We start from the raw sequence: 26,803 nt of genomic DNA, 5'->3' as shown, positions 1-26,803 counted from the left end.
CATGAAGATCCATGGCTACTGTTTCATTAAATGAGGTGGCCAGAGGCAGGCTAACAGCTGGTTTGGGCCTGAGTTTTTTGTGTTTTTTACAAATGTCACAGTTTTCTACCAATTCTTGTAAGTTTCCGAAAAAACACTAACATTCTGTCCAGCACCTTTTAATAAACAGGACATCCGATCAGTTGATGCGTGGCCAAATTGCTTGTGTATTTTGGCTAATGTTTTGTTGTTGTTCTTGTTTACACATTTTTGAGATATCCAAAACAGACAACACTTCATCCAGATTGTTCAACTCATCATCTTCCACACATTTTTGGTCTAGAATATCAATACAATAATGCCCACTTGAAGTGAAGTTAAGTGTGACAGGTTCATTAAACATTATAGCTTTGTCATTTTCTAAGTCCAGAATTGCTCCAGCTTTTTTCAGAGAAGCCTTGCTCAAAAGAAGAGGAATATTAGCATCTACAACTTCAGTTTTTATACTACAGCATGTCCGTCCAATCTTTGCTGGAATAGTTACACATTTTGTTGACTGCACTGCATTTCCATCCCCAAACTTAAACTTTTTCACACTGTTTTCATTTTGTATAATTTTCTGCTGATTTTCAAGTTTTGATATATAATCCTCAAGCCATGTAGCACCACACACTGTTCTTGTACATGCGGTATCAATTACAGCAGCTGAGCTTGCTTCAGCCATAAAAACTTCAAACTCACATTCCTGTCCGGTCTCTTTAGCAAAAAGTGTCATGTTACAACTTTCTGTGTCTTCTGGTTGAATCTTCGTTATATTAACATTTCCCTGTATTCTATGAGGGCAGTCTTTGGCCCAGTGGTAAGTACTTTGACAGATTGCACACCGAGAACGCTTTCCAAATCTGTTCAAGGGGTTAGTTCCTTTTAATGGTTCTTGGGTCCTTATGTCTTGAGTAGAGTTAAATGCTTGTTTATTTTGCTTGGGGGTTCTCTGTGTGTAAAAAGCACTCTCAGTTTTAACTTGAATTCCTTCAAAACGGGTGTCTGAATTTGAGCCATTACCAAAAATTCGTTTTAAGGACCCTTTCATAGCACCAAATGTTAAGTCTGTAGCAGCTGTAAGCGCAAGTTGTCGTTCTTGGTGAGACAGGTTTGCACTGTCTAACAGCTTGAAGGCGAGAACCGCATCTGGCAAAGTCATTTCAAACTTTCTGGCTTTATTGTAACATTGTTCAAATCCAATTATGTATTCTGTCATTGACTGATCGGTAGATTTTCGGTAAGTGTCAAATTTGGAGTAGGCTTCGTATGATGCGTCTTTAATCTCTTTCTGAAATACAGTTTTTAATTTCGTCAACAAAATGTCCATACCACCTCTTGAGGCTAATTCGTCAGCAGGCAGTTCCATAGCTGTTTCTCGGGCCCTTCCTGATAAAGATAGTGAAAGTGCCAGGGCTTGTTTTTCCGCTGGTAAATCTGTTACCCGTCGCCATATTTCTACTTCGTTTGTCCACGTCTCGAAGGCTGTCTGGTCGTCAAACCGTGGAGGCTGTTTGTAATTAGTTGCCATTTCACGCTGTACTGCTACCAGTGATACACCGCTAAACTACTTCAATAAACACTGTTCTTTAACTATGCAATACTACTTTTATTCCGGGCTATACAGGACAAATTTCACCACGATGTCAACACGTGCTCGCTTTAGCTATCGTCTGACTCTCCTGCTTCCGGAGGTATATAACAGTCTCGCTTCACAGGAAGTAGTATGACGTAGTATAAACAAAGTGTCCGACAATGAAACTGGACAGGATTCACATAGAAAAGTCGCTCTTTCACACACATCAGTCCCATTAAGCTTATAAGATTTAAATTTACAGATTCCGTACTCTTGCCTTCAGCAAAATCGTAGTTTAAAGGCAGCTACCGTAATTTCGTAATATCGAGTAAAATTCGGAAAAATACGGCAAAATACGGAAGGTGCACAGGTCTGAATTTACCGTACGAATGGATCATGGGACCGGCGGACCTCATGTATGTCGGTGCTGAGGATTTAAAGATCAGCACACCCACGCTGTACGTGTACACAGACAATAGGGAGGTTTCGCACGTCGACGGATACGTATACGGATACGATAACCGTAACCGTTCACGTATTAACGGATACAAAAACGGGTTTCGCACGAATGACGCATTTGTCAACTAGGGGGCGCTGACTTTCAACATGGCGGCAGACGCGGGAGTTACAAATTTATTGCAAGCAGCTATCGAAAATGATGACGAAGAACTAGTTATATTGCTTCTTCAACAGAATTTCAAGCCAACGACATATAATTCACATATGCCAAGATTTTCTCTTCATAACATGTCAGATGCCCAGTGCATGACTAATTTTCGGTTCGACAAACATTCAATCAATCGGCTATTTGTGCGTCTGAACTTGCCAGAAAGAATCGTTTGTCCCAATAGAACAGTGGTGGACGGAAGGGATGCTTTGTGCATTCTTCTTCGGAGATTGGTATACCCAAATAGGCTAGTGGATTTAGAACCTTTCTTCGGACGACCAAAATCCACACTTTCTATGGCCATAAACGCTACCTTGAACCATATTTTCGATGAACATAGCCATCGCCTCACAGATCTTAATCAGGATTGGTTGCGCTCGAGATTGCAGACATATGCCGATGCAATCCATGAAAAAGGAGCTCCGCTCACTAACTGTTTCGGATTTATAGATGGGACAGTTCGTCCGATTTGCAGGCCTACTCGTAACCAGAGAGTTTGTTATAATGGTCACAAGAGAATACATTCCCTGAAATTTAAATCAGTTGTCGTGCCTGATGGAATGATTGCCAACATGTTCGGTCCGGTGGAGGGTCGGAGGCATGACTGCGCGCTCCTTCGTGAGAGTGGAATTATGGATAGGTTAGAGCATGCGGGACAGACCGACAACAATGGACTATCGTTTGCTTTATGTGGTGACCCAGCATATCCGATTAGGAACTATCTAATCTGTCCATTCAAGGGGGCAAATCTTAATCCAGATCAACACAATTTCAACTATTTGATGTCTACAGTTAGGGAGTCTGTGGAATGGGAATTTGGAAAAGTCCTCTCTTTGTTTGCCTTTCTAGATTTTAGAAAAAACCTGAAAGTCCTACTACAGCCAGTTGCAAAATATTATTTGGTGGGTGCGTTGCTTACCAATTGTCACACCTGTCTGAAGAGGAATCAAACCAGCTATTACTTCAGACTGGAGCCCCCAACACTAGAGGAATACCTTGCCTGATGCTTATACATGTATATATGCATGCTAATACTGGAAACCATAGGCCTACATAAGATAACACAAACAATAAATTAATTTGTTAAAAGCTGAAACATTTTTGACTCCATTTTTATTCAGTTTCTTATGGAGTTTCCACCAGACCAGAGCACAGAATAATCAGTTTAACACATTTCCCCGAAGCTTTCAAAATTCAACAGAACATTCATGAAATATACTTAATACTTATTATAATTTAAAACAGAAATGTCTCAGAATATGTTTTTGTTTCTTAAAGGACAAGAATAAGCAACTATATAAAGTGGACCTCATGTGATAGAGAATTCCATGCTAATTCCAAATATGCCTTTCAGTATTTGTTTACATTTTTTTTATAACGAGTTATTCACGAATGAAGTTTGACATAATAGGGTGTATGTTTGGGACCATACACAATTTTGGGGTATTCGCACAACTTGCTGAACACAAGTTGCACAAAAACTGGTTATATTTTAACAATCTACAACAATGTACATGTATTTTGGCAATTTTGAATGCAATATTTATAGTCATAATGACCATTTCCAGGAGCTTAAAAGTCAAGTTTGACGTCACGAATGTCCAAAAATTGTGTATGGTCTGAAAGGTACACATTAAAGTATATTAATTCAAACTTCATTCGTTAATAACTCGTTGTAAAAAAAAACAATGAGTGAGTGAGTGCTTGGGGTTTAACGTCGTACTCAACATTTTTCAGTCATATGACGACGAAGGAATCATTAGGGTGCATGCACGTGTAATTGTGCCTCCTTGTTGCAGGACGGATTTCCACCGCTCTTTTATTTAGTGCTGCTTCACTGAGACGACTTACCGAAGGCAAGTAAGTCGCTACGCCCGAGCCATTATACTGATACGGGTCAACCAGTCGTTCCACTATCCCCGTCATGCTGAACGCCAAGCGAGGAAGTTACAACTTCCTCTTTTAAAGTCTTAGGTGTGACTCGACCAAGGATTGATCCTGGATCTACCGGTCCCGAAGCGGACGCTCTACCAACTGTGAAAAAAACAATGAAGGGCATATTTGGAATCAGGATGAAATTCTTTCACATGAGATCCTTTATATAGGTGCTTTCATCTCCTTTAAGTCAAAAGATGGAGAAAATTATAAATTAATTCAAAGTTTAAACTCCACATTTAGTCAAGATTGTTTGCAATGTGATCTGATATAAAAATTTAAATTAAAATTTTATAATGTACATGTGTAATGTACAAAGTAAAGAGGATTGCTATGGATATTTGTTTATACATGCATGCTTATATATATATATATATATATATATATATATATATATATATATATATACAATATTGATATTCCAGGCATATAATCTCTTACAGAATTATTAGTAAATAAGTTGAACACAGAAATAAATTATTGATTCAGACATTAATGATTATTCCCCTGATTATGAATTATGATTATGACTCATTATTTTTCTTGTCAATCAATTGGCGAATTAAGTCCATCATAAGGGAATCACGCTCCATCCTGAATTCTCTTTCTCTTCTCTCCAAGTCAAATTTCTCTTTCTCCAGCTCTAACTGCTTGGCCTTCAACTCAGCATCTTTGTTATTTTTTTCACGTAGCATCTCAAAGTACGTTGTAAAGTCAGCTCTGCCACTTCTTCTCTTCTTTGGACTGGCTGCATCATGCTGGCCTGCGTTCTCACCTGATAAATATTGGATAGTACATGTATTAGATCATTTATAGAATTCTCAAATGCATTAAATTGTATACACCTTGTATAAAAACTGCATTTGAATTAGGCATACACCAGACACTAATATAGCTGTATTTTTACACAAGTAGCCTACTAATACTATTTTCAACTCTAAGTTGACATCTCCTTAAAAGATATTAAACTTAAAACACTTATATAGCATTTGAAAGCATTCTATCTTTACTCAGAATATTTGTTTTTCATTAGTGTTTACATTTTTTTCATCTTTGTTATGAGTAATTACCATATATAGGCGATGTTGTTTGTAGACTTTATGAAGCATAATATGGAGACCTATTTATAACTTTCTGAATACAAGTTGTAAAAATCCAAGTTCCCCCACCCCTCCAACATAACTGAGTACATGTATATATAAATTAAACTGTTGTAATTTTCAAAAAACAGTTATATTTCTACATTTTATTTTATCATGATAAAAAATGAAAAAAGCAATTAAAGACGTAACTCTTTTGAATCACAATGGAATAGTGTTTTAAGAGTAAGCCACTTTGTATAACAGGTGTTTTCACTTATCCTTGTGTCAATATTTGTCATTTCATTTTTTTTAAATTTAACTAAAAATTCACCTGATCTTTTGAGGGACTGCATTGCAGCTTCTCTAATTTCCTTGCCTTGTTCTTCTTTCTGCTTTTCTGCAGATTGGGCCCCTTTCTTCTCTTCTTTACATTTTGCAGCCTCTCTCTCCATCTCATCCACATCTGTCAACAGCACATCCCTCTCTGTATACTCCTCATCTGTTCCTGATCTGAAACATACAGTGTACAAGCATTTATTTTTGTTCTTAGTCTATAGCTTTGGACCTGTCATTTAGGTGATATCTGGGTTACAAAATTACAAAAGTGTAAAATAGTACATTACCGGTACAACACACCGAAAACTTAAACATGCAAGCCTACCACGGTACCTATGTTATAGTATGCCACATACTTTTAAATACATAGTACATCAGGTAACATATAGCTCCTGTCACTAAAAGTTTATCCTATACACTGTGGACTGTGGATGTTAATGCATTTTGATGGCCTTGCATGTGGTTTTCTGTAAGAGCAATATTTAGGCCTGCATGGATTTCATAAATATTTTCTAGAATTAAATAAGATATATAGGCCTACTGAGTCTTAGTTAATTAAATTTACACGTTGAAAAGGGCACCTGCATTTGATTAACCTAATGAAACTAAAAATAGAAATGCTGCTGGTGTTAAAGTCTTCCAACCTATGGTTTTGAACTTCCGATGTTTGCAAACTTGAGGCTTGCAGGCCTATCAAACGGGCATGGTTTGTTATAGGCCTATAGCCTATATTTAGCTAAGAGTCATTGAGTTTGGGTCTACATCATTGTTCAAACCAGAAAACAATCTTACGCTTTCAGTGACATCATTTCAGCTCTACGGTGGGCCTTTAGTAGGGTTTTCATCCGATCCTTACAGCCCCTGACAGAAACTTTCTTCGTCCCTGTAAGGCTGGAATTGACGTTGGTGGCTATTTTCTCCCATTCTGCCGTGTTTCTGTCCAGCCTGTAAGGATCAACTGCCAAAACTTCCTTCACAAGCACAATATCCAGGGCTGGATAAAAACGAAGTGGCGGCGTGCTTGAACTTGAACTTGATGTTGAGCTCTCCATCCTGACTCTAGAACTGATTAAAAAAAATGTACGTAAATAAAAGAAAAGAAATATAAAGGCTACAAATTATATGAGGCAGTGCAGGCCTACTGTGACATAGATCTGTAAGAAACACATAGGCCTGTTTTACGCATGTAGAACTTCACATGTAGGCCTAGACCTAGCCTACTCTGCACTGCGAGTGCGAGTGAAGACCCATGCTGCCGCCGTAGGCTACCGGTCAATGTTATTCAAATTTTCAACAAAAAAATCTACGAAAACCCTGAATATTTTGAAGAAAATGTCTTTAAAAATACATTGATTGCCGGTCAACGATAAACAAAGTTAACTTTCGGTGAGATTACACGCTTGTATAGCTTGATTTAGATATCCGTTTTCTACTTACGTGTATGACAGCCGATGTCCGTGTCTCACGCACTCGTATGGGATGTGTCAGACGAATACTCGTCACCTGGCCACATAAAGTGATGACGTAGCCGTTCGCGTAACCGTATCCGTCGACTTGCGAAACCTCCCTATTATCGAACCGCGTGTGGTGGGAGACACGTTGGCCCCGCTGTTGCGGACGGTCACCACGGAAGGGAAGTATGGGGAGCACGTCTCCAAGACTTTCCAACACGTGGAATACATCCCCGTACAGTCCAAACATTTCTCGACGGTGGAAATTGATATTAGGGACGACACGGGTCAATCCGTCGCATTTGAACGCGGTAAAGTGGTGCTCACACTTCACTTTCGACAGCGGCGTGCTTTACCCTTGCAATAATGGCATCACAGCAGGCTTACATCGACTATTACACCAAACAAGCCGGCGGAGGTGGGTTACCTGTGTTTCGGGGTGTGGCTGTCCAGCGCGGTCACGGTTTGCTGGGCGGTCTCAGCAAACTGCTGCCACAACCCTTGTTAACGTCGCAGGCTGTGAAAGCACTGGGCAAAACGGCGTTACGAACCGGACTGCAAGTCGTGGGGGACGTGCTGAGCGGGGGCGTGTCGCCACAACAGGCTTTGAAACGACGCGGTCTGGCGACCGGAAAACAGCTGCTGGTCAAAGCTAGTCGCTATGCCCGGCACCGGTTACTGGGCGAGCCTATAAAACGGAAGACTCCACGCGTCACTCCCACTCGTCACCGACACGTGGGACTTAAAAGACGTACCGTCAAGCCCTGAAGAAGAAGACACATCAAAGCTCGAGCCGCACCGGATATTTTCAGCTAAAACACACACACACACACAGGCCATGGCTCTTCCCCACACCAAGTGTTTGTGAACCTTACCCCCGACCGACACCAGCATTCGAGAAGGTCGCTGGGATGCTTACACCCCATCGCCAGCCTGAGTGATGTGGGACCTGTGGAATTTGTCATCACGAACGCCGACGGGGACACTTACTTGGACTTGGCGAACACCATGTTGTACGTGAAGGCAAAAATCCTAAACGGGGACGGGACGGCTGTGGCGGCTGACAAGAAGGTGCCTCCGACTAACCTGTGGATACAATCCATGTGGCGGCAGGTCGACGTCTCCCTGAACGATAAACTCATCACTCCGTCCACCAACATGTACACGTACCGGGCTTACTTGGAGACGTTGTTGTCTTACGGTAAAGAGGCCAAAACAGCCAGCTGTCCGCTGCCTTGTGGTACGCGGACACCCCAGGGAAGTTTGACACGACGGATGACAGCAACGCCGGGTTTGACGATCGGATGGCCTGCACGGCTGGGAGTCGGTCGGTTGACATGCTGGGTCGCCTGCATTGTGACATGTTCCTACAACACCGACACCTGCTCAACAACGTCACTGTCCGCATCCGTCTCACCCCGGCTAAGGATTCGTTTACTTTGATGTCCGGTGAGGCCGCTCCCGACTACAAGACCCACTTGGAGGAGGTATTGATCTTTGTGCGTAAAGTGAAAATCACCAGCGGTGTACAACTGGGGCATTTGAAAGCGTTGGTCAAAGCCCCTGCCAAGTACCCGATCCGCCGCGTGCTGACCAAGTATTTCTCCGTCACCTGAGGTCACACCCTCATCAACGAACAAAGCCTATTTCTAGGCAGCTTACCGACACGTTTAGTGGTGGGGTGTGTGAGCAACAAGGCTTTTGACGGGGATTACACCAAAAACCCGCTCCGTTTCCGACACTACTACACAAACTTCGTCGCCTTGTACGTCAGCGGCCGTGCGAGAATTTCATCCGCACGTACATGAACCTCTTTACCCACACCCAAGCGTTTCACGACGAGGGAAACAATATCAAACGCACCACGTTCGACGAAGGCCACACGCTGTTTTGTTTCGACTTGACCCCTAGCCTCCACGACGATCACCAACTGAACCTGGTACAGAAAGGGGATTTGCGCCTGGAGATGCGGTTTGCCAAACCACTGCCGGAAACCATTAACGTGGTGTGCTACACTGAATCCAGCAATATCATAGAAATAGACCAAAGCCGAAACGTGCTCTGTGACTTCGCCAGTTGAACAGCCAAAACAACAACATGGACACGGTACAATTGCGACGTCGCTACAGACGGACGTGTTTGCCCGGGGCGAACTGAGGAAGGGGGCGGTGTCTACCCTCGGGACCATCTCCCCTCCCATAACCCCCGTCACACCCCCTGGGCCTGCATCATTAACACAGACACGTGCCTTCGCCCGGGACGACACTGGGTCGCCGTCTTCATAGACCAGTGGTCCAACCCACCCCATATCCAGGGCGAATACTTTGATTCCTACAGATTTCCACCCCTCTATCCCGATATCACCGCTTGGCTTAACCGGGGAACACACCACTGGACGTGAAACGATCGGCGGCTGTATAGTCTGGACACGGGCGTGTGCGGTCAATATTGTGTGTATTACTTAACCCAGCGAGCTCGAGGTCGTCCCATGGATGCTATTGTACATACGTTGGACACAGCGTGTACGACGATAACGACTTACGGGTGTTCGATTGGGTGGATCGCCAGTTTGGGATCCATCCCTCGTTTTTTGTCCACACCCATGGACTGTAAAACATACATCAAATAACGTTCTTTCTTCCCTGTTCGGGGGCCTCCGTGGCTCAGTCGGTTAGCGCGCTAGCGCAGCGTAATGACCCAGGAGCCTCTCACCAATGCGGTCGCTGTGAGTTCAAGTCCAGCTCATGCTGGCTTTCTCTCCGGCCGTAGGTGGGAAGGTCTGCTAGCAACCTGCGGATGGTCGTGGGTTTTCCCCGGGCTGTGCCCGGTTTCCACCCACCATAATGCTGGCCGCCGTCGTATAAGTGAAATATTCTTGAGTACGGCGTAAAACACCAATCAAAAAAAAAAAAAAAAATCTTCCCTGTTCGACCTGTTACGCCATATAGTATGGAATAAAAAAAAAGAAAAAAAGAGACTATGAGACTCACATACCGTGGTGGTTTGACTTTTTTTTATTATGAGTACTACCACAACATAATCCCGGAACAAGAATGAACAAAAAACAAAAAAAATCATCCGCCTAGCCAGGCCAGGCAGGCCAGCCATAGCACACTGACACACTGACCCAGTTACCGCCTGTCATCCATCATCATACATTGTTGCGTCATACATTGTTACCAGTCCGTCTGCGGTAAACCAGCAAGACGGCAAGGCGCAGCTCGGCAACAATGTATGACGATGTAGTAGGCACGGCAAGTCGGTCAGTGTGTCAGGCTATTACGGCTGCCGGCCTGCCGCCCCCTGCTAGGTGGTTTTAACTTTTTAACGTATGTACCACTGCGAACGACAAACACATGAAAAAAAAAAAGGACCACAGGAGCAGGGTGTGTGTAGGGTATACATAGCACCGTTCTACAGATCTAAATAGGTGGTGCTCACCCCGTCGCGGAGCACATTCCGCTTCCCGTAAAAGTACGTGAAAGCATCTTTCTGTTGGGTATACGAGTACATCATATTTCCCCGCATTTGCATCCCCCGATTCACGCCACTCGCGCTTTGGTGGTCGCGCAGCAAAGAGAGGTACACGTCCTTGTCCCGCCTCGAGCACTCACACCTTTGCAGGAGAGTTTATCTTTTGCGTTGGATTCCCCCCCCCCCCCGTAACAATAATAGGTCTTGGAGCATAAACTCACGATGGCGTCACCGGTCCACTCGACTTTGAAAAGCCCCGGTGTACGCTTATCGTGGTCGTAATGATCGCGACGGGGTAACCACGCACCCGGGTTTGACGAGGGATTCCCAGTCGGGGTCAGATGGGGTCGACGGTTCGACACCGGACACTCTCCAATTAATTCCGCGTTTTTGCCAGATCGCAGATTTTTACATCCACGTGTAGGTCTTGGTTGGTGACGGTTTTTCTATAACCCGAATTGCCCAACAGCTTTATCGTCTCCCCGATCAGTGCTTTGGTCGGGTCGACATCTCCCTCGCGTCGGGCTTGGGTGACGGCGTCTGCGAAGGATTCGAACGCTCGCTCCGGTGTGTATTCCATCGCTTGGTAGACGTGTGTCACGACCAAACCCCGACCAAGATACCACTGGAGCAGAGGTGTGGCTAGCAGAATTTGCTTACCAAACATGCTCCCGATCAGCATACGCCTGGGGCATACGCCTGGGTACGGGCATGATGTCATTCACAGCCGCGAACTCTGCCATGGTGGGGCCTATAGGCCTATAGACTAGTGTATAGTATAACCGTATATGAAAAAAAAGAGAGAAAAAAAGAGGCAAAACGTCGGCTTGTAAAGTTGAGTGGGACAGCTCGAAAAGAGCTCCCGGGCGCCAAAACGGACGAATGGGTGAGCCGGATTTGCCCCAAAACACCCCAATGGGGAGCCCGCAAAACGGGCCTATCCGTGGGGAGACGGGGGAAAAATAAACCAATCGATTTTAGGTAAGGGGACTACTTTCGCTTATGTAAGGGGACTATGTCACGTGCGCGGATGGCGATGGGCGTGGTGCGGTCATATATCACTTCGCGGGTCTCTGGGACAAAAAGACAGGTGCAGCAGTAGCAGATCACTTCACCTGAAGACACCGAGCGAGCAAGCGAGCGAGCAAACAAGCGACGATGGATAGAGAAGATTTCGAGGCTGATACAGACAAGGAGAAGATGTTGGAGGAGAAGACGTTGGAGGAGAAGAAGACGGCGAAGCTATTTACCTGCGAGGTGTGCGATCGAGGATTTACCCGACGAGATAGCTGGCGACGGCATCACCAAAGACAGCACGGTGATAAGGAAAAGAAGAACCCGGAGAAGTATTTTTGCCGGGTGTGTGCCAAGCACTTTACCCGGCGGGATAACTGGCTCCGACACCAGCGGACGCATCACCAGCCCCAGACAAACAAAAGATTCACCTGTCCGACCTGTGACCGGGTGTTTTTTCGCCGGGCGAATTTGATCCGTCATCAACAGCGGCATGACAACAAAAAAGAACGTGTGTGGCATTGTGAAGACTGTGAGAAGTCTTTCTACCGGTTGTGGGATTGGTGGACCCATCAACGTGGGAAACACGGCCCGGTAAGTTCTTCAACGAGTCGAATGTATTACGCTGTATGTTATGACGTCATCATATGTAAACAAACATGTACAAACATGTACGGTGACCGAGTCATTGTATCCCGCTCGGGCAGAGTGACCTACTAACCCACGAACCTCCCTCACAACCCTCCCCCTTTCTCCCTCTCTCCCTGCCTTGGGTGATGACAATGCATTATAATGTATTATGATGTATGTTATGACGTCGTCATACAAAACCAGTAGAGCATTATAATCCTGGTTTGTTGTCCGTGTAGACAAGGCGAGTGTATACATCAGACTGATACGGAGTTTGCTTGACTTCAGTTTTGGATCCACTGTCTATACATCAAAACCTGAGTCTTAGAAAAGATAGCGCTGTAGAGTGACGTACCACCGAGGTGATCGGCCTTTTATAAGACAACCCCGGCTTGTAAAGTTGGAGGGAAACGCGGGGCGCGGGCCTAAGGGAGAGCACTAAAAGTGATGTATCATTGGCGGGCGTGTTTTCATATATTCATCTCGGCTACATTTTCCCGCGCGTTTCATACAGAATCCTCCGCCTGGCAGAGCTGTGCGCGTGACGCTACATTGTTGTCAGCCAGGGTTGTGTTCACCTCGCCTGCTATGTATATATGTAATATATGTATATATGTCTAATACTGACAACCCTACCTTGCACCGACTGCACCGGCTGACCTGCCTGCCTACCTCCCAACCAGCCTACATTGGAAATACATAAGTAACAGCAATACATTACACACACACACACAACACAAATTTGGTGGGTTTTTTTCCACGCCGCGGGGTGTATGTGTATAGACTAGCGTGATATAGCGTGTAGTAGACTAGAGTACAGTATAACAGTATATGGGATATAGATATAGATAGATAAATAGAGAAAACAGTGGTTTGTTTGTTTCAGGCTGGGTATAAATTAGGCAGAGTTTTAAGTAACACCAATACATTACGTATATACACAAGACAAGGGAATGTAGATATAGATAGATAAATAGAGAAAACAGTGGTTTGTTTGTTTCAGGCTGGGTATGAATTAGGCAGAGTTTTAGGTGGAGTAGAAGGTTAGGAAGACTTTGAGGATTTGGGATAAAAAAAAAAAAATGGGGAGACTGTGTCTGGTGTGGGGCTTCTTTTCTTTCTTTTTTTAGTGCCTAGATTGAGAAAGTACTCTTTCGGGAAGAGTTGGGTGGCCCTGAAAAGGGCCGTTGGAAAGTGCTGCTGTTTTCTTTCTTTTTTTTTTTTTTCTTTTTTTTAAACAGCAATTTTTTTTCTTTTTTTCTTTTTTAAATAGCCATTTTTTTTTCTTTCTTTTTTTAAACAGCCAGCTGTTTTTTTTTTCTTTTTTAAAACAACAAATACAACAGGTTCACAACATGAAAAACGATTAAAACAAGATTGACAAACAATTAATAAAAGAGACGAATAATACGTAATATATACAAATTGCAGAATGGGCACCGCTGGGGTGCGAGACGACGAGCACAGGTAAGGCAAATCGCTGCATGCCCAGGGTAAGAGACACGCATCGGACGCTCTTACATAACAAATCCGACACTCACGTGTCGGAAAACCGTCCGATGTGTGTCTCCTCCTCCCCTGTGGGGACGCAGCAAGTGCCTCACCTGCACCACTCTCCGGTGATGGTGGGTTGGCTGGTGGTGGGTCGGCTGGTGATGATGACGCTGGTGCTGGTGCGGCTGGTGGTGGTGGGGTCGACCCCGGAGCTGGCGTCAGTGGTAATGCTCCCACCGCCGCGGGGATGAAAAACCACTGCAGGGGAGGGTCGGCTCGCAATCGAGCCTCAGTGCGACGAACTAAGGCTTGCCTGTCCTCTAGGCTGATGTAATTTTGGGAGTTGACAGGCCTCACCTCCCCCGCTTGCTCGACTGGTATTGGCTGTGGATCTGTCACTGGTGGTTCTACAACCCCTCGGCGGGTGTCACCACCCCGAGGCTGGGGTGGGACGTGAACTCGGGGCCGACCCCGACGAGCGGATAGCCAGCCAGGTGGTGGTGGAGGTGGTGTTCCTTCCGACAACCGCTCACTCTCGCCGTGCCCTGGATTCGAACTCCCACGTGAACGTTCTTCGTCCTCCGCTTCGGCTGTGTCTTCCAGCTCAAGCCGCCGGGGTAGCCCCCGCCCGACGCCTCGCCCCCGGGAACTCCTCGGTCGGAAGAACCGGTTAATATTGGGTTGTGTCAAACGCCCTTGCCGGGCGAGGGTTATTAATTCTGCCAATCTACCTCGCCCACGCCCGCCCCAGGCGATGGTGGGTCGGTGGTGGTGTTGGGGGGTGTCGCCATGACTCCCTCTCACTCGACCGCACCCTGCACAGGTGCAGGGCTCGGCTCGCCTTCCCCGGTCGAGGCTCGATTCCAGCTGGGGCTGTTGTTCGGCTAGTTCTGCATTTTCCAGCTGGTGCTGTTGTTCGGTTGGTTCTACATTTTGCGTATTAGGATGTTGTTGTTGTTGTTGTTCTGGTGACTTTGGTATGACGATTAGTGGGGAGGACTCATTCTCTGAGGATGGGGTCTCAGCCCACTCATCGTCGTAACCCCCCACAAAAAGAGCCATAATAACTGTCGATAATAGCTGTAGACAATTTGTGCTCAGTCTGACCAACTCAAACCCGCGGTTATGCTCTATATACTTGTAACCCTGGCCTGGGCGAAAGCACGACAAAAGGAACTATCAGCCCACTGATTGGATGATGAGTGCGAGCGGGCTTTTATGTTTTCTCCCGCCCGTTTCATACAGAATCATCAGCCTGGCAGAGCTGTGCGCGTGACGCTACATTGTTGTCAGCCGGGGTTGTGTTCAACTCACCTGCTATGTATATATCTTATATATATGCAATATGTCTAATACTGACCAACCTACCCCCCACATCGGCTGGTGGTTGTGATTTCTACGTGTATAAGTGTCAATTAAATAAGTGGTCATTGTAGGCTTAGATGTCTTCTTTTCGCCCCGAACCCGCTTTGCTTCTTGAAAGTTAATTTAAGACAGTAAGAGCTATCTCATGTTACATGTTTGTAACAGTATACGAAAAAAAAATTATTGAGCATCATAGATGGCGCTGTAGGGCTCTTCTCATATTTTGTACTATGAACGGTTCAGTTTTCGATACTTGAGACTCGCGGGTGAACTGCTTTTCGCAGTGGCACAGCGAGTGCCACATAACCGTGTCCCTCCAAGTTATCAGCTTATTTTTTTAACCTATATGTTGCCTTACACGTTTCTGTGGTTATATTCTCTGGATTTGGTGCCTTTTCTATGTAAATTTGAATAAAACAATAATTATTGGACATCATAGATGGCGCTGTAGTATAAAACAAAAACCACGTGGCAAAACAAAGCACAGCTGACAATGTTTCCTGAACAATGGGGAACGGGAATACCTATCTGGATGATTCCTATGTTTTATGCAGGGAGTAAAATAAGATCCAATTGTGGTAACCTGTTTAGGGGTCCCGACTTTTGAGGATGTGGTAACCCTTTCTCGTAAAATGGGTTACCACCCGCACATTAGTACTTCATGAAGTTGCTAAGCTCCATGGTTTAAAGTAGCAGATTTCTCTGTTCATTAAATACGCTTTCTAACACTGGTAGTGAGTACTAACTACCACATCTAGTGTGTTATTTTAAAATGTATATAATTATTATACCATACTTAACTCCGCATATCGTAGAATAGGATTTGACAGAAAGTATTATCATTTGTTTTAACAGAGTAATCTGCTACATTACACAGCTGTCATAATAAATTTTACAATGATTTGAAATAGAGGATTGGGTCTGGTTATTCCCATTTACTTATCCTATCTGCAAATAAAACAGATTCCAAAACATGTGCGTTATTCTTTTGACCTTTTTTAATTAATCAATTTAAAAAGCATACAAGATGTATTCACAATAAAAGAAATAATTACCTGATTGTACAACAGAGATGATTAATTTTTCATTGTCACATATGTCAATCACAATGACGATGCAATTTCTTTTGAACTGTGGACTTTTGGTATAGTCTGTGTGTGATGACGAAGATGCATTAAACAGATGATATTTGTTTGAACTTGTCCTGTTCAAACGGCTGAGAGACTGATTATGAGCCTCTGAGACTACTTGCAATAAAAACATTTCAGTCCTAGTTATTACTGAATTTTAAGACATCAGCCATGATAAAATCAGTGGAATCAAACCAGGAAATTTAAGACAAGTCACAACACATCACATGACAACTAATGTTGCCATGCAACAACAAAGAGAACTGAAATGAAATGAATGATCAGTTATTGTTGATACAACAAAAAAAGAAACTGAAAGTCAATGAATAAGTGGAATACAGATCGAGATGTGGTCCAGTTTCCTCAGAACTGCACCTGAAACTTAACTGAAGTCAAACTTGACAGTCACATACAGACCTCAGACTGAGTAACACTTTTAACTATCTGAGCCTGAAAGAAATGCCCTGTAACTGAAAAGGTTTATCTACACAGCTGAAATTGCAGAATCCAGCTCCAAATCTGTATCTGAAGAACTACATGTGATTTGGTCAAAGTCAGTGTCACTGTCTGATTCGATGCCGTCACGCTGATGTGTAATGAAGTCCTCCTCAGATGTAAGTTCATTGGCTGTACTCAGGATTGAGGGCAACGGGCACCGGCAGGAAAGTGTCACCTGATGAGGCCTTATCCAGAACTGGAGATGCAGAGTAATTTGAATTCGTGCGGGCAGTTCTTCTGTTCTTGTCAGCCAAGTACATGTCTATGGCTTTCTCCACCAGTTTTTGCTCATATTTGGAGTCACAGGAAAGGAGAACAGGGAAATTAATCCGTAAGGCCATCAGATCGTCCAATGTTTTATTGGACAGAATTAGCCTGGTGTTTGACAGAAGCCTGCTCATCAGACTGAATCCACGTTCTACAGAGGCACTGGAGTATGGGGTCACTAGCACCAGCTCAATGATAAGCAGTATGTGGGGAAACTGCACTTGGTAGTGAATAAACAACTGCTTCCACATGGCCACTTTGTTAGTGAAGTGTTGGTATTTGTCTCTGTAACCCGGTGGAACATGCTTCCATGGCCATTTGGACCCAACACCCTGGGGAGAGCCAATTAGATGAATTAGATCAACAAATTTTGGTGTGCGATGAATTGTATTGAAACGAAGGTACCAAAAAAAACCAATGACATCGATGACAGATGTATCAGGCGGTTGAGCATACAGTACTTGAGCACTTTACTGTTTACATTACAATACCCAGAGAACAGCATACCTCTATGAACTTATGGTATATGTATGTATTCAGCCTACAACCCAGTCTGCACTATCATCATGATCTGGAATCATTTTACATACAGTGACATATTAATTCAACCTCAATAGCTCTTGGCTTGTTAATGCGAGTAGAGTTACCTCCCCTTAGAATCAATCACTGACCTGGAGTGTATTCAAACAGTGTACCACTACTTTATGGATCATATGCCACTATATGGCATTACTTACAAATACACTGAACTAACTGTCAAATACCAGTATAATGCAACTTAACCATGTCATGAATAAACTTGTAATATTAAATGTATAATGGAACCTGATCAACTGAACTCTTATACTACATCACCATATTGCAGTCAATCATACATTCACCTTACCCATACCTGTATTCACTAACATGACATACATGCATTACACTAACGCCTATTAGTTCAATGTCAAATACAGTATGAAACTAAATATTAACCAAGTGTTAAAATCTATTATTACATTTATCTCTTTTCACTGTCAAAACATATCATAATCTGTAAATCACCATGCACTACATGCATAATAATAAATCCTCACTCTAAAATGTCACTTTAGTGTCCCTCAAATGATGTAAACCTCATACTAGGAACAGCAATGTGCATTTACCTATCAGGAGTTATCGCCCTTGAACTAAACAGTTTGACATGACCTTGTTCTTGCACATCAAACTTATTTTCCTAGAATAACCACTCAACCCTATCGATCACTTGTACATGCACTAAGCTACAGTATGTCATTCTTGTTTACACCTGAATATCGTAGCATAATAACACAACACATCAGATTCATGTTTATCACGCTGTAAGTAACTTTCAAGGTCATGACTGCGATCACGCTTGTTTACCGCTTACAGACACCGAAATCTTCATGTCTACAAACTTCGAATTTACACACTTAATCGGCTTATCTACGCCGACAAGACTTATACAGTATAGAGCTTGTATATTCATGTCATAAATAAACCAAAAACTAACAGCTGACATGTCTTACCTGGGGAGAGCCAATTAGATGAATTAGATCAACAAATTTTGGTGTGCGATGAATTGTATTGAAACGAAGGTACAAAGCCCCTTACAGCATTTACAATGCTTTTGCCACTTACGACATTCAAAACAAAATAACAGATTTATTTCCCCTATACCGTACATGCTATACGTACTGTTCTCAGGGTCAAAGTTACTGTCAAAATTTAAAAAGGGGACCCTGCATTTCTTAAGGATCTCACACTCTCCCCCGCTAAATCAAATGTCTACCCAGACATTTACATTACGCATCTGTAATGACGCTTAAACTTCAAAATCTTGACTGCACTTGGATTAAAAACCCCTTTAACACCTATTAACCATGATACCGAACTGGTCAAACTTGCTGAATAGTCATATAGATTGCGAGTCCATTGGCAAGTATCACTGTCGATAGTCCATCCAATGAATAAAGTTCAACCATCTTGGTGATCAGATGGATTGGCCACATCCATAGAGTTCACCAGCACTAATGGCTACAGGATTGAACACACAATCACAGTTCCAAACACTGTCATGACACAGCTTCACAGTCCAGTCTTGATCCATGGAAAATTTGCACAGTTCACAGTCACAGGCAGTGGTGAAATTACTTACATTCACCACAATAAATTCAGAATGACACAGACTTATCTTTTTCCTACAAAAGACCATGTGTATTCACTCTGACACTTCAGATTTCTCACAGTCCATGCAAAATCTCATCAATTCACATTTATACAGTCCATTAATTTGCACAATCACAAAGTCCTTATGAAATGTTCCAGGCACAGTCCATCACTTTGCACAGTCCATATTGAATGTTCCAGACACAGTCAATCACTTTGCACTACACAAGTCCATATTGAAATGAATGTTCTGGAAACAGTCACAGGATCACAACACACAAACACAGTGTATCAGAAAGTCACATCCTGACACTACTCCTGGAAATCACATCCTGCCACTACTTCTGGAAGTCACACACATTCAGCAGAATACAATTCCAGTGTAGTTTCCTGGAATCATCGGTGGGAACTGTCCATAGTAGCCTTGCGTTGGCTGGACAAACTGGTAACCATGAACACCTGGAGGGGCTGTCACATACCCTGGGTTGATTTGATACCCCGGATATGCCTGCACTCCTGTATTCATCTCATAAATCGATGGTACACCCAACTGATCATACGTAAACCTTTTGGGCGGGACTCGCTGACGACGTTCAGGCTGTACAGGCGTGGACACTGGGCTTGGTTCAGGCTGTGGTAAATGTCTTACACTCGAGCTGGTAGAGCAGAAGTTCCTTGGTTTCTACTCTGTGGCGTGAAGTCAATGTACAGCTCATCATCCGATGATTCATCGTCGTCATCTGAGTTATTGACATCCCTGTTGCCACTGTCCACATTCTGCATCCTGCTGGTCGGTTTGCTTGGTTTCGGCTGAGGCACTGTTATTAGTAGGCCATCACACTGTAACAGCAAGTTCCGGTGAAGCACACGAGTTCGACCTTTTCCAGACTCAGGTCTCACTTCGTACACAGGACTATCATCTGCCATCCTGCGAACTACCACGTGAATGGTTTCCTCCCAGTAAGAACGAAGTTTCCCTGGTCCTCCACGCTCAGAGAGATTCCGAACGAGAACTCGATCACCTGGGAGCAACGCTTGACTACGCACTGACTTGTCATATCTAGTCTTGCCTTTCAGAGCTGCCTTTGCTGCATTTTCCGCCGCTGCCTCATATGCTTTCCGCATCCCATGTTCCCACTGCTGCACAAATGTTGACTTCCGTTCAGGGTAATCATCAGGGAGGTCAAACATTAAGTCCACTGGAAGTCTTGGATTTCTTCCAAACGGAAGGAAATATGGTGAGAATCCAGTAGCATCATTCTTGGTACTGTTGTAAGCGAAGATCATCTTGTTGACATGTGCTGCCCAGTTTGATTTATGATCCTCTGGTAAAGTCTTCAACATACTCAGTAAAGTGCGATTCAGCCTTTCCACTTGGCCATTTCCCTCGGGGTGATATGGCGTCGTTCTGGATTTTGTCACACCTGTGAGTCTCTGTAATTCAGCAAACATCTGGTTTTCAAACTCGCGCCCTTGGTCATGGTGGAGTTTGGCAGGGAGACCAAATTTCATGGCAAAGTCATTGAATATCTTAGTTGCTGCTGTCTTTCCAGACTTATTCTGGGTTGGGTATGCATGAGCAAATCTTGTGAAGTTGTCAACTAATAACAGGATGTACTCATATCCACCCTTGCTTCGTTCCAGTTTCAGGTAATCAACTGACACAAGTTCCATTGGAGCTGTGGATTTCAAATGTTCCATTGGAGCCTTGTCATGCACTGTTGGCACTTTATTCTTCAAGCATGGACACGCCTTTGTGATGTGATGCTCAATGTCCTTGGCCATCTTTGGCCAGTAAAACCTGCTTCTTGCAAGAGCACACACCCGTTCTGTTCCTAAGTGACCCATCTTGTTGTGGAGTTGCTCCAGCACTATTTTATGATACTTGTACGGGAGCACCAGCTGTCGACGCTTTTGACCAGCCACAACAGAGTCTCTGTACAGGAGTCCTTCAGCAATGACAAGTTTCCTCCACTCATGAAGTAATGTGGCTACTCCAGCAGGAGCTGCCCTGATTTCCTTCTGAGTTGGTTTCCTTCCAAGGGTGAGAAACTTGAGAGCATGCTGAATGATTTCGTCTGTCTGTTGAGAGTTCTTCAGCTCTTCCTTCGGAATGACAATCTGCTCTCCCAAATCCGAAGTATTCTGTGCATGAATGTCAGTGGTCAGAGACTGAACCATGGCTGTCCTACAGTCTTGTTGAGCCAACACTGTGCTGATAGTTGTGCTCAGAGCCTTACAAGGTACGGTTTCTGTAGATTCCAGCATATGCTGTTCTATGTCAGTTGGTAGCCTTGACAATCCATCTGCATCAGCGTTGGCTTTCCCAGGCTTGTGATGAATACTGAAGTTCAAGTCTGCAAGATCAGAAAGCCATCTGTGTCTTGTACTGTCAAGTCTAGCTGATGTCAGTATGTAGGTAACTGGGCTATTGTCACTGTACACTTCAAATGAAGGCGCATAGTACAAATAGTCCCTGAAGCGCTCCGTAACCGCCCATTTAAGTGCAAGAAGCTCCAATTTCCCAGAGTGGTAATGATAGTTTTTTTCTGCCGGAGTGAGAGTCCGTGAACCATATGCTATCACACCCATCTTGCCATTGGGTTGACGCTGATACAGTACTGCACCCAGTCCATCTTGAGATGCATCAATGTTCAGGGTATAGCCCTTTTCAAAGTCTGGATATGCCATCACACAGGATGCTTCCATGGCCATTTGGACCCAACACCCTGGGGAGAGCCAATTAGATGAATTAGATCAACAAATTTTGGTGTGCGATGAATTGTATTGAAACGAAGGTACAAAAAAAAACCAATGACATCGATGACAGATGTATCAGGCGGTTGAGCATACAGTACTTGAGCACTTTACTGTTTACATTACAATACCCAGAGAACAGCATACCTCTATGAACTTATGGTATATGTATGTATTCAGCCTACAACCCAGTCTGCACTATCATCATGATCTGGAATCATTTTACATACAGTGACATATTAATTCAACCTCAATAGCTCTTGGCTTGTTAATGCGAGTAGAGTTACCTCCCCTTAGAATCAATCACTGACCTGGAGTGTATTCAAACAGTGTACCACTACTTTATGGATCATATGCCACTATATGGCATTACTTACAAATACACTGAACTAACTGTCAAATACCAGTATAATGCAACTTAACCATGTCATGAATAAACTTGTAATATTAAATGTATAATGGAACCTGATCAACTGAACTCTTATACTACATCACCATATTGCAGTCAATCATACATTCACCTTACCCATACCTGTATTCACTAACATGACATACATGCATTACACTAACGCCTATTAGTTCAATGTCAAATACAGTATGAAACTAAATATTAACCAAGTGTTAAAATCTATTATTACATTTATCTCTTTTCACTGTCAAAACATATCATAATCTGTAAATCACCATGCACTACATGCATAATAATAAATCCTCACTATAAAATGTCACTTTAGTGTCCCTCCAATGATGTAAACCTCATACTAGGAACAGCAATGTGCATTTACCTATCATCCGGTCATTGGCTATAATTCATATACATTTGATATGTCTCGTAGAGACCAAGTCGTTTTAACCAGATGCCGTATTGGACATTCTCATCTGACACACAATTTCATCTTGGATGGGAGCAGTGCTCCCGAGTGTGTTGGATGTGATGCTCAATATGGCATCAAACATATTCTGGTTGATTGTGTGGACTTTGCCCATGTTCGGCAGAGATTCTACACGGTCAACTCTATATATGATTTATTTGACAGCATCGCTGGCGATGTTGTCATAAATTATTTGAAGGCCATTGGTCTATATCATAAAATATAAATTTTAATTGTCGTAGATATCTGTAGATAAACAGTTATATATATTTATACATGTACTATAACCCTTATTTTTCTTTTATTCGATTTTAATCAAGTCTGTATATTTTGTTTTACTTTTGGTGTGCGTATTATCAGATCGAAAACCTTAACCGTCTCTTGCTTTCACCTTGTTCTCGCCACGATATGGCTGAAATATTGCCGATGTGGCGTTAAGCCATAATCATTCATTCATTCATTCAAAGCATACATCAGGCCGAGTTTGAGTAGCAACCCAATTAATCTGTCCCACTACACTACGTAATAACTTTGTCTCACTATCATTCAGCATCACATCCTTTTGAGTTGCCACATGTTCAGATAATGGTATGCTGACTAAAGAACGGATATAGGAGTTCTGATCAAGAAAAATGCTTCCACATGCATTTTGCTTCATCTCCAAACCAAGATATTTTAATGCACCATCACTTTTCTTTCCAATTTTAAATTTTGAACATAACTTATCAACTACATTGTTCAGAAAACTCCTAGCTCCAGCCCACATAAAATCATCAACATGTATTACAAACAACCCACCTAACAAGGTACCCTCAATCCAGTAAAAGAGAGCAGAGTCAACCGAGGATTGATTACATCCAAGTTTAATCACCTCATCCCGGACACTAAAATACCAACATCTAGAGGCATCAGCAAGTCCGTACACATATTTGTTAAGTTTCCATGAAGTCTCCCCATTACAAAATTCTAATGGCGGCTGGAGATATACAAGGTCTTGGAGATGGCAAGAAAAACTTAAAGTTTCTTTCCCAGCTGTTGAGGAATCAGTTATCAGGGCATTTAGTTCTTCAAAACCACGGGCCACCAGCCTAGCCTTGATTTTACTTTTCCCATCTGCCTTTTTTTCTGTAAGCACCCAACGCGTAGAAATAGAAGGCTGACCCTGATCACAGCCTTCTTCATAAACATTAAAGTTCCTCCAATTTTCAATTTCTGCCGTTTTTGCCTCTAGTACGGCAGAACTATTGTTATCCATCTCAGTAATGCAAACTTCTAACGGTGTACATGATGAAGTATCTACAGTATCTGGGGTCTGAATGGTATCCCAGTTTTCTACGTCGTTTTCGAAGTCTAAAGCCTTTAATTGTCCACTTTCGTTATCTCTTACATTAAACCAGCTTTTATATTTCCCGATGGCCTTACCTCCCCTATTCACAACTTCTGATTCAATCCAGGTTTGACTACCTTTGGGCATATACTTAATATGTGTTTTTACCTTAGGAAACTTCCGATTAATTTGATGCAGACCCAGAGCTGGTTCTATCTGGTTTGGTTCACCCGAAGAATGTTGCAACTTAGGTGGACTAGGTTCACCCACGAGAGACTCTCGGTCACTATTGCGGTCGGCTCTATCTAACAAAACCCCTTCACTCTCATCGGAATCGCTCACATCCCTCGTGGTATGTTGAAACTCGGTTCCAACTTTTACTAATCTACATGGGTGCACTCTTACGTATACACTACCATGGTGAACAAATACCACTTTTCCCTCTTGGCCAAGAACCTTACCCGGTCCTTTCCACTTCTTCTCCCGCTGATAGTACACTAAATCACCTGTTTTATACACTATGCCAGAAGAGTGTCGTATTTGCGACCGCAAAGCTCTCCTAATCCGATCAGAGGCTTCTGCCTTGACAAACGCCCTTCGCCCTGAATGCAGTGCATTTAAATGTTCTGCAAAAATTTTTGAAATGGTCTTTCCTTCTAAGGCAGGTGGCTTATCAATCAACACAGATGGCAAATTGGGATTAGAGCCAAACACCAACTGATAGGGACTCCAGCCATGCACCATTTGCAACGACTTCTTTGCATTGACTGCCCAAACAAGGGCTATTTCTAAGTCAAGATCTGGATTGTCTGTTATTATTTTACTAACACAGTCATCTACAATTGCATGATTCCTTTCACATATCCCATTTGACCATGAGCTCATACCCGCCTTAGTGCAAATTTCAGTATTCAAATTGCCCGCCATGTCAAGAAAATTACAGTTGGCAAATTCTCCCCCATTATCGGTTAACATCTTCTTTGGGACCCCCAACCCACTACCAATCCACAATGTCATAACTTTATTTATAATGGTCTCTGGTTTCTTATCCCTGATAACTGCAGCCAAACAAAACCTAGTTGCCATATCAATTAAATGCAGAAAATAAATACCAGATTTCCACTCCTTTAAGTCCATTGCCACAACTTCATTAAATTCAGTGGCTAATGGCAAACAGACAACAGGTCTTGGCGGTGTCTTCTTGAACTTTTTACATCTATCACATTCATTTGTAACTTTTTCAATAATTTGAATGCACGAGTCCTCACAATTATCAGCATCATACAAAAGCTGTGCTAGTCTCTTAGAACTGGGATGGGCAAACTGTTTATGTAATTTCACAATCATCTTATATTTCTCAGATTCACTCTTCTCCAGAATATTGTACAAAATACTATGCGAATCAGCGACTATGACTTCAGAATCACCCAAGGGGACACAATAATGTCCAGATGATGTACATTCCAAATCAACTTGTTGCCCAAAAATTGAAGCCCTATCATGTTCTAAATCTAGCACAACCTTTGCGGCTTTCATAGATGGTTTCCCAAGCAATAAAGGAATGTCACTATCAACAATGTCTGTTGTAAAAGAACACTGGACTCCTGCTATTTCACACGGAAATGTTATCTTCCCTTTTGACACTAATTTTCGACCACCCCCAAATTTAAATACTGTATCACTGTCATCATATTTTACTTGTGCCAATTTTTCAGGAGGCATTGAATCCAGATAACACTTCATCCAAGAGTCTGGGCATGCCCAGAGGGCACTGATATGCACTGACTCGTTGTCTTGCTTATTGGCAATACAGAATAATAAATTTAAAAATCCCTTGATCCTTAAAATTTTAGCTATACATAGGAAATCAATTAGAAGAGGTAAAGATATTATACTCTGCTGGATACCAAGTCATATTAGTATCCATGGAAACACAGTCGCAGACAGGGAGGCGAAAGCTGCCCTAAATAAACCCATATCTAAGATAAAAATCCCTTATACTGACATGAAGTCCAATATTCTTAAATATATTCGTGGCCTTTGGCAGGGTGAATGGAACTTGCAGGCCCATAATAAACTGCATGCTATTCATCCGGTCATTGGCTATAATTCATATACACTTAATATGTCTCGTAGAGACCAAGTCGTTTTAACCAGATGCCATTGGACATTCTCATCTGACACAATTTCATCTTGGATAGGAGCAGTGCTCCCGAGTGTGTTGGATGTGATGCTCAATATGGCATCAAACATATTCTGGTTGACTGTGTAGACTTTGCCCATGTTCGGCAGAGATTCTACACGGTCAGCTCTATATATGATTTATTTGACAGCATCGCTGGCGATGTTGTCATAAATTATTTGAAGGCCATTGGCCTATATCATAAAATATAAATTTTAATTGTCATAAATATCTATAGATAAACAGTTATATATATTTATACATGTACTATAACCCTGGTTTTCGAGTTTTAAATCTTATTTTTCTTTTATTCGATTTTAATCACGTCTGTACTTTTTGTTTTACTTTTGGTGTTCATATTATTATATCGAAAACCCCCGTGGGGTTTCCGGGGTGACAAGAATAGGACCTCAGCCCTCTAGGCAAGCTTGTCGTAAAAGTCGACTCACCTAGAGCTCTCCTGTGTGAGCCCGGTGAATACAATAGGCTCACATCTTCTCGGTTGTGTGAGAGGCAACCGGGAAGCGACCTGTTTGCCGTGGGTTGCGACCCGTAATCT

General features: G+C 43.0%; 2 protein-coding genes across 2 annotated transcripts in view; both read right to left on the bottom strand.

Moving 5' to 3' along the window:
• Positions 1-26,803, bottom strand: part of LOC135464942 (uncharacterized) — a 137,298-nt gene that overhangs the window by 21,800 nt on the left and 88,695 nt on the right. The gene's annotated exons all lie outside the window — the stretch shown is intronic.
• Positions 4,707-7,132, bottom strand: LOC135464941 (M protein, serotype 2.1-like). Its single transcript, XM_064742529.1, has 4 exons — positions 7,052-7,132; positions 6,407-6,679; positions 5,610-5,788; positions 4,707-4,971 (listed from the first exon to the last, which is right to left on the bottom strand). Exons 2-4 carry the CDS (start codon positions 6,664-6,666, stop codon positions 4,721-4,723), a joined length of 690 nt encoding a protein of 229 aa, XP_064598599.1. The 5' UTR covers positions 6,667-6,679; positions 7,052-7,132; the 3' UTR covers positions 4,707-4,720.

The sequence above is a fragment of the Liolophura sinensis genome, chromosome 4, assembly GCF_032854445.1.
Source record: "Liolophura sinensis isolate JHLJ2023 chromosome 4, CUHK_Ljap_v2, whole genome shotgun sequence".
Lineage (NCBI taxonomy): Eukaryota > Metazoa > Mollusca > Polyplacophora > Chitonida > Chitonidae > Liolophura > Liolophura sinensis.
The sequence above is the reverse complement of the archived record's forward strand: the minus strand, read 5'-3'. Positions and strand labels throughout refer to the sequence as shown.